Source organism: Micromys minutus, assembly GCF_963924665.1.
Source record: "Micromys minutus genome assembly, chromosome: 1".
Taxonomy (NCBI): domain Eukaryota; kingdom Metazoa; phylum Chordata; class Mammalia; order Rodentia; family Muridae; genus Micromys; species Micromys minutus.
The window spans coordinates 85,670,863-85,683,130 of NC_137969.1; the positions used below are offsets into that span (position 1 = coordinate 85,670,863).

The window sequence follows — 12,268 nt, forward strand, 5'->3', positions numbered from 1 at the left end:
CAACCACATAGCTCACAACCATTTGTAATGGGTTCCAATGCGCTCTTCTAGTGTGTCTGAAAACAGCTACAGTATACTCATATAAATAAATAAAACAAATAAATCTTAAAAAAAAAAAAAAAAACAGGGTCTCTCTATGTAGTCCTGGCTCTCCTGGAATCCTCTCTATAGGCCAGGCTGGCCTTAAACTCAAAGAGATTTATCTGTCTCTGCCACCCAAGTGCTCAGTTTAAAGGACTGTGCCACCATGGATAGTTTTGAGAGTCTCACTACGTAGCCTAGGTTAACCTTGAAATGGATTAATCCCGTTTCAGTTTTCAGAAAGCTGGCATTATTGTAAGCACATGCAACGATGCCTTGCAGAAACTTTGAAAACACTAATCAGAATTTCCCAAAGAACTTGAGATTTCCACAAAGTGCCCAGAACCACTAGCCACTTCTCAGAAAGCACAAGACCAACCAGGCCACTCTCTTACACTCAGAACTGCATATAAGCACCTAGCAGTAAACACTGAGGACCACTTAGCATTTTAGCAAACCAGCCCCTAAAATTCAGCAACACATAGCCCAGCCACCTGCCATCTGGGAGGTCAAAAGGAGAAGTGCCCCTCTTTCCTTCTCTGACTTCCTAGGAAAGGAAAGGAAAAAGGAAAGGAAAGGGAAAGGGAAAGGAAAGGAAAGGGGAGGAAAGGAAAGGAAAGGAAAGGAAAGGAAAGGAAAGGAAAGGAAAGGAAAGGAAAGGAAAGGAAAGGAAAGGAGCTCAGTCAAACCAGCTAAAGAGGGGCCACCCAGTAAACCACTCCCCTACACGGCCAGCCCAGTAAGCACTTTACTGAATGGGCAGCTGTGGCCAAGCTGCTCCTTTCTTTGGACAGCCCAGCCTAGCTATTCCAGACCTTTCTCTCAGGTATGTGATGGAATGATGAGGGATACACAAGGGCATGATACACCCACACTTCCTTGGTTAATAGCAGTTGAGTCACCAACAGCTTTGGAATCATGTCCAGCATTTCAACTAAAGCTCACTAGCTATCTTCCTAAGAACTATGGCTCTAGCTCCTCTGCAGAGACACCTTGCCCAAGCACTGAAGAAAAGTGACTATCTCCATGTGAGTCAGGGAAATTTTCTTCTAATCTTAGGCTTTGAAAGTCAGTCCTATGCACCATGTCATAGGCAACAAAGGCACTGCCTTAGTAAAGCTGTGAAAACAAAAACTTTACCCACTTGTTGTTTGACAGCCTGTAAAAGCACAGTATCTGACAAGTCCTCATAAACACGAAGTGAAGGACACTAACATCAACCCACAATGTGACTATAGGACACTTACATGCACTTCTTTCCGGATTAAGACATGAATGGACCTTCTCAGAAAACGGGAACTTTCCAAACAAGATTCCTCTACTCTCTTTAGACAAAAGTTGATAGCAACAGGACTAACCTTTTGAAGCTAACTCAACACTGACCCATTGGTACTGACTTGACTGTAATGTCTCTTCACACAGCTTTCCAATCTGTTGTGGCATAGTAAAGGGCTACCATCCCAAACAATCTAGGTTGGGAGAGCTACAAAAAATATTCCCAAGTGTCACCCCCTCCAAAAAAAAAAATCACAACGTTTTCTTACTTATATTTAATTAAGTTTGCCAAATATATGCCCCCCCCTTAGTGGTGCATGCCTTCAATCCCAGTAAGAAGACAGAGGCTGGCAGATCTGTGGTCAACCTGATCTACTGAGATCTTGCCTCAAAAGAAAAACAAAAGGGGTGGGGGTGCAAATATAGAAATAAATGAGAAATATCTCAGGTAACAGTGAGTGTCACAGTTTGGATGTGGTTTAAGTGTGTCCCTAAGGGTTTATGGTGGCTTGGCCTTAGCATGGCAAAATAGAGGTTTAGAAACCTTTAAGAGGCAGGTCCTAGCAGAAGGTAGGTAGGTCTTTGGCAGTTCTTGTGGGGCCCTAGGTAGTTCCTGAAAAGAGAAGCTGCTACAGAAGACAGAACTTGACCCTCTTCCTTGCCTCTGGCTTACTGCCTCCACAGCATATGTCCCTCCCATAAGTGGGTGCATTAAGGTGTGATACAGCTCAGGGTCTTTCTTTGCATGATTCAGTTTTGGACTCTGTGAGCTGAGTAAATCCCTTCTTTTTACGATCAGCCTTGGTTACCACATTAGATCAACAGAGAAGGTTTGTTCCTTAGTAGCTGTGATGAGCCTGTGTTAGCAAACTGTGGAACTGCAGCTCTAACTTCCCTTTGGATTCTACCTTTCTTCTCTGATGATGCAGACAGACTCTGAGTTGGCATCTGTTCCTGTGCTTGTGCAACAATTACTCCCCAACTTATTGTAAAACAGTGTTTGCTGTGCTCACAGACTCTGTGGGTGAGTGATCAGATACAACAGGGCTGACCTGTTCCAGGTCTATACTGTCCCAGAATACTGAGCTGAAGAATGCTAACAACAGGCCTCTCCAGTCACTTCTCTAGAACTCTCAGGGTCTCCCCATCCGTCTGGGGGAGTGGCTTCAGTGTCACTGAGTTCCTACCCAGACAGCTGATGCATCCTAAAGGAGTGTACTAAGATGACACAGGAGAGAGCTGCTCTAGTTGAGCGACCTTAGGGATCAGAGACACCACTTTATTCTGTTCATTAAGACAGTGACACAAGTCTGCAGAGGTATGACACAAAAGAGCACAGACTACTTACTGACTGACAGAAACGAATGCCTGCTTCCCAACATAAGAAACAAATGGAACAGTGCCTATGTTGGTGCAGCCTATGTCTGGAACAGCACCCGTCCTGCATGCCTCCTTACAGAGAAGCTTCTGGTTCGACAAAGTCAGGTAGTTTCTGGACGCGGGTTGTTTCAAAAACGCAGGTTGCAAACAGTGCAAGCCTCAGCAGCCACGTTACTCACCCACCTCCCACGCTCCTCAAGCTGGCTCCTGCCCTGCACCCCCACTTCACTCCACTGCCAACCTCACATGAGAAAAGCTCTTTCCACACACACCCTTTGCATTTCGGGGAAAATCAAAACACTCTCCACTTAGCTTTACTGCCAACCTAAATTCAGCCAAATTCAGAAAAAAGTCTGTTCTTAATTACCATCAGTTTTACACATTTTTGACCCTAACTCATTGCCATACATTAGTTACTTGTGTATTACTATGACCAAAGTACTGGAGAGAACGAGAGGAAAGGCTGACTTCTGCCTTAGGGTTGCAGAAGGGCCCAGTCCATGCTTGGGCAAAGCACGGTGTCAGTTCCAGAGTGTGGAGGAGGCTCAGACACTTTCGCTGCTTGCCTCAAGTTCACTTGACCCTGAGTAGAAAAAGTATTCCACCACCAAGACCTGTTTTATCTCAGTTCTAAAAGCTTCCAGACAAATCTGCTTTCCTTATAGAACTACAATATCTGTGTTTAAGCCCTTAAAAAAGTGATTTTAAATTAGTGAACAGTAACTTCTCTAAGAAACAAAACAAACAAAACCACCTACTGGTGACTGACTAGAGAGATGGCTCAGAAGTTTAAAAGCACTTGTTCTTGCAGAGAAACTAGGTTCGACTCCCAGTACCCACATGGCAGCTTACAACTGTACATTAGTCCAGTTCTAGAGGATCTGATGCCCTTTTCTGACCTCCATGGGAACCCACACATTCATGGGCACACAACACTTATACACATAAAAGAAATTAATCTTAGCCTTGCCTGCCCCAAAATTTTCCTTGACTCAATGAGTGAGAATAGCAAAGCAAAATAACAGAAAAACCCACCTCCTAAGCAAGATATGGCTAGTGTGTGCATGTAATCTCAGCCTTTGAGATGCACCGGCCAGAAGATTGCCCTATTTTTTAGGTCATCCTGTGCTGCATATTGGATTTCAAGCCATCTTAAGCAATATGACGAAACTTTGTCTCAAAACAAACAAACCAGAAGCAGGGTCTGTAAGACGGTTCAGTATGTGATGACTGCTCCTCCCTGTGAAGCATAGGGTGGAAGGAGAGAACTCCCACAATCTAACTTCCAAACATTCAGGGTGATATGCCCTGCCACATATGGACAAAATAAATACAAATTTAATTTAGAAAATTAAGAACAAAGAACAAAACGTAGGATGGCCTTAGCAGTGTAGTCGTCTTAGTTCATGTAAGTATACCTGTGATATCTCACAGTGACAACATTGTCTAATGAGGCACCTCTCTGACTGAAGCTCAAACACCAAGCAACACATAACTGCACTGATGCATCCCAACATGCTAAATTTTGTGGGTTTCTTGTCTTGTTTCAGTAGAGGCTGTGAACTCAAAAGAGCTGATTCTGAAAGCTTGGTAACAAGGGGGCTGGGGAGGCTAAAGAACCAAAGCTTCAACTGAATTAACTCAGAGTTCCTACCTGTATTTTCACACCCAACAAATTAGTATTGAATCTATGTACCAGCAAAGGATTAATAAAATAGGCCTCTTAAAGTGCCCGGGCACATGCTAGGGACAGACTGGCAATACTCATGAGAAGCTTTATTGTGCACGTATGCTGAATAGCTATTATACTGCAGAAACAAGGTCCAAAAACAACCTAAAGCAGGAGCAGGCCTGGAATAAGTACCTTACTACCATATTTCAGAGTGAAAAACTACAGATGTAAGAACCTGCTTTTGCTGAAGGACAACAAGGCCTCCTGTACAGGACATACTACCCACAAGATGAGAAGTCATCTGCACCCTAGAGAGGATCATCTAGTAGGAACTAGATTGGTCGTCTCAGCAAGGACAAAGACAGATGTGAGGCAGATCAGACTACCTTTGCAGGACCACCTGCTGATCTTTACATTACTTAAAACGTGTTGCCATGGCCTCCTTTTTAATGTCCCTCACACTGACACAGTACTGTTACCCAACCAATATTCCTAAATCCCTAATTTCACTTCCTTCCCAGTTTCCAAAGTCTCTGGAGGCATCAAGATGAGGTCTTCCTTGGGTCAGCATGATTTGACCCTGTTCTACCTGTCCTCAGTAAAATTAGGTTGGTTAAATGTGGGACCTGCAGCCCTTAGCTGTACCACCCCTCAGCTTCTCTTTGAAATGAAACAAAATTTCCCATTATCTGTCTGTCATTACAAAGTGACAATTCATAAAAGTGCTCCTGGTTCAGGAGATGTATCCTTTAAATATTAGTTGTTCTGTCTTAACAAACTTTCTACTCCATCTGGCTGCTTACCTCCATAATCTCTAAACTCACAGTGGCCCCCAAGGGCCTCAGCTGATGGTGTGTGTGTCCTTCTATGAAGCACCCTATCTCCTCTACCACCAACACCACCATTAAAGAGTGCACACTAGCATTTATGCTGTGTGTGCATTTACAGGGGAAAAGGTCACAGGTAATAAGACAATGCAATGAAGCAGCACAGTCAAGGATGGCAGGCACCAAGGAAGCCCTTCCTGAGGCAATGCAGTGTTCACAGAGACTCATGGAAGCTCATGGGTGAACAGGCAGAAGGAAGAGCCTGGTGTAGCATGCTGGAGCACTGAGGCAAAAGGGAGCAGAATGAGGGCAGTGCTCCACCAGGAGGTGTTCTGGAGGTGGCTAATGAGAAAGGGGGTAAGCCTGGATAAGTGGTTAGGGGTGGAAATACAGTTAGAAAGTGATCATCTTAAAAGAGGTGCTCTGAACCTGTGAATGATGGTGAGTACCCGAAAGTTGTAAAAGGACTCTGAGGAATGAATAAGGAATCAAATGGGAGAGAAAGTCGGTGCACACTAGAACGCACAGGAACAAGAACCATTCCAAGAGAACAAGATGATGGGCCTAGAGTCAAGTGTAGTGAAAGAAATAACAAGTGAGATTCCTGCTGACCTGGCCTGCAGAGTCAGTGTTGTGAGCTCTAGCACAGGGTATTGTGGGAGCAGCTGTGCCTTGGGTGTGAAGGGCGCCTCAGGAGGCCACCGCTGGTGGCGCTGTTTGGGAATTCTCAAAACTTTAGCAGGGAGGATCTAGCTGGAAGAAGTAAGTCAGTGTGTGTGTGTCTGCCTGTCCATCTGTCTGTCCCTGGCCCCTCCTGTCTCACTTTCTCTGCCACTGCCTGCCATGAATGGACATCTGCCCTCTTCCACACTCTGGAACTGACACCGTGCTCTGCCCAAGCATGGACCAGGCCCTTCTGAAACCCTAAGGCAGAAATCAGCCTTTCCTCTCTTGTTCTCTCCAGTACTTTGGTCATAGTAATACACAAGTAACTAATGTATGACAATGAGTTAGGGTCAAAAATGTGTAAAACTGATGGTAATTAAGAACAGAAATTTTTCTGAGTTTGGCTGAATTTAGGTTGGTAGTAACACAATGAGTGTTTTGATTTTGTATTTTTAGTCTGCAGCAGGTAGCCATTAACTGGCACTAAGTAGGCTACACCTGCTTACACCTGAAGGGCTATACTATGCTGTCCAATATTAAATTTACACATAACTATTCAGGTACAACTAAGAACTTTGAAAGCAGTGTCATTAAATAACTAGTATTTAATTATTTTAAAAGCTAATATGCAATTTGGTTCCCAAAATCGTGGTATGTTTGGTTGGAACAAATCAATTTCTTCCTTTTTTTTTTTTCTTCTCTTTTCTTCTCTTTCTTCTTTGAAATAGGATCTTATGTAGCCCAGGCTAACCTCAAACTCATTATGAAGCTAGCTAGCTTCTGAACACCTGTTCCTTCTGCCTCCGACTTCCAGGTGCTGGTATTATAAATGTCCCCTATCACCCTAGATTCTGAATATATCTTTTGAACTGTAAGGATTCTAATTACAGGACAATATAATCAAAGTTTTAACATCCAAATTGAAATGGTAGAAGTTTAAAACAACACATTTTGAAGACTTTATACAAATAATATTTAACTGCATGTTGAAGCCAATCAAGTGCATGCCTATGTCAGCACTCAGGAGGCTGAGGAATGACTGCTAAGTTTAAGGCTACCCTCCACTACTGCAATTACCAAGTCAGCAAGTTCTATACAACAAGACCCTAAATCAAAAACAAAACAAACAAAATGCAAAACCCATAGCAGGTAGTATTATTTTCAAATCTACCAACAAAGATATCAAATTACCTTCACTTTGTTTTAAGGTAGCAGGAAATGTAAAATGATGATGCATTATCTTAAGTCTAGCAATCAGAGACAGAGATATGGTCAGAAGATCAAGAGTCTTAGCCACCAAAACATAAAGGAAGAACAAAAAGAAAATGGAATTTGCATTATATTTCGGCTCTTTTTTTGTTTGTTTGTAGCCCTGGCTGTCCTGGAACTCACTCTGTTAGACCAGGCTAGCTGCCTACCTCTGCCTTTGCAGTGATGGGATGAAAGACCTGTGTCACCACCTCCTGCTTCTGCTAATGTTTTAAGCTAATACATCGAAAGGCAGAAGAAATAAAACAGAAGCAGGAACATTAACACAAGTCTCTTTCCTTAGTCCCTAGACAGGAGATAAAGGCCTAAATTGTCTGAATTCTGCTACCTTCAAAACATCTCTGCTCCAACAGTCTCCCCCCATAACAATTCCTAAGGCACCGTCTTTTCTCTGGACACCTGAAGTACATCAGCTGTAGGAAGCACTTCTCCACTTACTGATCACCTGCTGTATCTGCTTAGTTCCACTGATTACACTAGAAACACCTTGTTTCAGAGTCACATTTGAGACACCTTTACTTTTTCTACATTGAGATGCATTTTCAATAATCTTGCTTTGTAAACTGTGTGTGTGTGTGTGTGTGTGTGTGTGTGTAAATTCCTGCATTTGGGTTATGGGGATCAAATTCTGGCCATCAGGCTTGGCTGCAAACCAAGATATCTCAGTGGCCCTCAGTACTGTTAATAAAAGGATATGCATAGATGTGCTGTCACTCATCTGGAGACAATGAGATGGCTGGCTTGACTTTTCTATTGCAACATGTGACCTAGGACTGTGCTTTAAAACAGTAGTATTAAGTACCTAATCAGTAAGGAAGTTCTGGCAGACTCTCAGGGGAAAATACCAATATGGCTGAGCAATGAAGAACTTTCCAATTTTTCCCTCAAAGGCAAACACAGAAATTTGCTGGTTATCTCTGATATCTATAGATAACCTTTGCAACTTGAATGTTAAAAACTCCAATTCTGGGGCTGGTAAGATGGCTTATCAGACAAACGTGCCTACCACCAGGCCTGAGACTTGACTTAGATCCTTGAGACCCACACAGTGTAAGATGAGAAGGGAATCCTAAAAGTTGTCCTCTGATTTCCACATGTATGCCAGAGCATTCACTCACCCTCACACAAAATAAGACAAAAAAAAAACAAAAAAAAAAAACAAAAAAAAAAAACAAAAAAAAAAAAAACAAGAAAACCCTTCCCTTCAAGGGAAAAGTATACAACTCTTGCTCTAAATTTAAAAACAAAATTAACTAAAAACTAAATCAATACCGTAATAAAGAACACATCTGCCAGGTAGGTAAATTTCACTGTTAAATATACACCTTCCTAGTCCCCATCTAGAGTAAAGCAAGGTGAAAGGAAAACCCTTTTACGGGAATGTAGACACAGTCTTAGCCAAGCTGGTCTTTAATCCCAGCACTCAGGAAGCAGAGGCAGGCAGATCTCAGTGAGTTCAAGTCCAGCCTAGAGTAACCAGGGTTACACAAACACACACACACACACACAAAACCTGTCTCAAAAAGCCAAGAAAAAAAAAGTCATAATATATTTGACTGTACATTGACTGTACACACTATGGGATGGATAATAAAATACCTCATTTAAAACACCATTTTAAGTTTCCCAGGACCCTTAAATATGAACACCCACACAAATGGTCAGCTTCTACCACTACACAAATAAGATGCAAGTAGCAACTAGTTAGAAGCAAGGAACCCTTGGCAGTCAGTAGAACTTACTGTGTCTTAACTTCACAGTTCTAAAATTTTTGACATTTCTCTGACATTCAAAGCATAAAGCTGACACGTTATTAGAAATAAGTTGCGACATCATAATTGCGCTTTCTTGCATTTGTGTAATGGCTACAAAGTTGATACAACAAAGTGCAACCGATGTTTCCATCTCCTGACAGACAAAGATGGAGTCAGGACAGTTCTGTCACAAAAAGAGGGCAATAGGCTTCAGAAAAAGGCAGAATGTGGAGTGAGTTTAACCTAACACCCAGGACGAAACCGAGGAGTTCAATAGAAACACTCATTTCCTTCGACTCGGTGGGAAAATCCCGGTGGTTCACAGAAAGCCTCGGAAAGTTTGGTTTGGCTGATTGCATATTGTTTTCCTTCCAACATCAGCACCGGGCCTGGAGGACTTTTCCTCCCCGGGGAAAGCGCGCGTCCTCCCGCACCCGGCCCCCGCACCCGCTCGACGCCACCAGGCAAGCTGCGGGTGGCCGTCCCAAGCTAGTTCCACGACTCCACAATGGAGATCGCCCCCGCGCACGCCCACTCCAAGAGGGCCATTTCCCTTTTCCTGCCCAGATGCTGTCCGCCGGCTCCGGCGCGTCACTCCCCACCTGCGGCGCGCGACCCCGAGGAAGTGGCGGTGCGGGCCGATAGTGGGAGCCCAGGGGCCCAGTCCCGAACAACGTACGGTGTCGGAGCAGAGGCTGTGCCGCCCTGCCTCGATTTCCCTCCCCTCCCTCTGAGGCGGGAGTCCTCGGCCCACACTCACCCTTTCACTACAAAGAAGGGGTCCTCCATGGACATGGCGCCCAGCCCGGTAGCCCGAGCCCTCCCTGAGGTCTACCGTGGCCGGCGCCTCGGCCGGGGCGACCCGGAGCAGCGGTGCGCGCAGACCCGGGTGCCCGACAGCCGTCGGTCCAGCACTCGGTCAGCGCCGCCGGTCGAATCCCACTCCAAGCCGGCCCCCCGGCAGCCTCCTCCCCCGGCACCTCCGGCGTCTGGCCCCGCCCCCAAGACCGTCGCTACGACCAATCATGGACGCGTACCGCAGCCTCACTTCCGCACTCAAGCTCACGTGACTCAAATCGTCCAGGCACTGCGCCGGAGAGGGGCGGGGTCTAGGCTGCGTCACTAGGTCCAAGAGGCGGGGCTCTGGATGGTGGGGGCGGTCTTCTGCGGCTGGAAGAAGGCAATGGGGTTTTTAAGAAAGCTGTTGCTGTGTGTGGTTTGCATAAACCTTTCCTCTACTTTAAATACTTGTTTTTAACTCCCCGTGATTTATATGCTTATCTAATCATTGTCTTGCACTAAAGTATTCTTAAATGGTCTGTTTATGGTAAGGTCTTAGGTCTTGTAGTGTGTAAGGCTATAAAAACATCCTCAATCCTCTTTTGGAGGATGTTCTTACTCTTTCTATTTTGTTAGAGACTTCAGTCTTTCCTTACAGGGTCACACAGCGCCAGACACACAGATCCACAGATCTTGGGCATTTCTCCCCCAAACGTATTATCTTTTAAAGTTAGTTCTGAAAGCAAAGAAGGAGCCAGGTTGGGTAACTTCCTCTCAACTATGATTCCAAAACACCCAGAAAGCATTTTATGCAGCACAACTAGACACACTATGCATAGCTTTCATGGATGAGGAATGTGATCTATGATTATTGATAATCACTGAGCACTTACTGAGTGTTGAGCTCTCACGGGTAATTCCTGTTATTATCTTCATTTTATGAATGAGCTGTGACTGAGTTAAGTGACCTGTCCAACGTCTCTCATCTCCTTGGAGCTTGCATCAAACAAATCCCTTGAACCTGCAGTCCCTCATTCGGTTCCTCCTTTTTAAGATGTAAATAAGCCAGGTGGGGGTGGCACACAAGGGGTAGAGGCAGGTGGATCTCTAGGAGTCTGAGGCCAATCTGATCTAATGAGCTAATTCTGGGACAACCAGGCTGTGGGGTGGGGGATAGTGGAATGTAAACACCATCTAGCTCTTGAGTTGTTAGGTGAACTCTGAGACTCCAAAGGAAGAAGAGTGCTATTGGGGACCCCTGAAGAAAGCTGTTGTTTAGAGGACAGCAAGAAAACATGAAGGAAGAAGGACGGTGAAGAGAAACAATGAGCAAAAGACAAAAATTACAAGCTTCTCTGGATTCCTGAGTGATTGGTAGGTATGGAGAAGAGGAGCTGTGGGAAGAGTTGCAGGCTTTGGTAACCTACACACTGAAATGGGGAGAGAAAAAATGTTCATCAGTAGTGTAAGCGGAAGGGCAGATGAGCCCAGGGATTATAATCTACACTTGGAGCCCGATCCTTAAGCGTCAAACCTCAGCTCTGCCATTCCCAGGAGCAGTGTTGATCAAGGCTCTTAACTGTTCACTGTCCTTACTATAGATAGATACCATAGTAACATCTTTCTTCTACAGTATACAAGATTTGGGACAAAGTCTGGTACACCTGAGCTTTTTTTCCCTCTGTTCAAGGCATTAAGGACTCTCAGAATACTCTAGTCTTCGAGAAGCTCCCAGACCTGTGGAGAGGAGTATTCAGTTCCAGATATTGAGAGAGGGCACAGGTAACCAGAGAAATGCACAGCCTAGATAACAGAGCTGAGATACCAGTGTGTGTTGTGGGTGTTAGGGCTGAGGGCTGGGAGGCTTGGAAACAGTGACTAAAGGCAGAAGGGTTCAGTGATGTAGACAAGTAGGGCAGCCTCTCAAGTCAGAGCAGAGAGGTCAGTAGCAGCAGGGAGATACAACCCAATACTGTGGCTACAGTGATTCCCTTGGGCATTACAGACCTCCACTCAGGTGTGCCCACAATCTTGACAATATCACAGAAAGATTTTCAGAATAAACTATAGTGAAGTCAAGTTAATACATTTATTAAGTATTTAGAAAGCAAGTTGTATAGAAAAAGGGCAGGCACAATCTCGAGTCATGAATGTGGTCTCCTCAACACTTAGATGTCTGTGATTGATTTTGTAGCTTTTGGAAATTTGAACTTCTCTAAGGATGTAAAACACAGGATTTAAAGATTATGCAAAATCTAAATTAAAGTTTAAAAGTTAAGTAGGTATATGAGCTGGTTAGCTTTTTGAAAGGACTTTTTTTGTAGTAAATGAAGTTACAAGGTGCTTTTATGGCATGCATTATTTAGATTAGAGGTTAGGGGTCTGAAGAGATGGCTCAGTGGTTAAGAGCACTTACTATTACTAAGAATGGAAATTCAGATTTCAGTACCTACGTTGGACAGCTCACAACTGCCTGTTAACTCCAGCTCCGAAGAATCTAATTCTCTTTTCTGGCATTCATTATATTAACATGCACACACATACACACACACACACAAACACAC

At 44.2% G+C, this 12,268-nt stretch overlaps 1 protein-coding gene across 1 annotated transcript in view; it reads right to left on the minus strand.

Annotated features, from left to right (window-relative positions):
• Positions 1 to 9,872, minus strand: part of STX6 (syntaxin 6) — a 45,633-nt gene extending 35,761 nt beyond the window's left edge. Inside the window, exon 1 of the mRNA XM_080916587.1 lies at positions 9,685 to 9,872. Coding sequence (XP_080772713.1) covers positions 9,685 to 9,719 — 35 coding nt within the window. The 5' untranslated portion in view covers positions 9,720 to 9,872. The remainder of the gene's footprint in view (positions 1 to 9,684) is intronic.
• Positions 9,873 to 12,268: the final 2,396 nt, after the last annotated feature.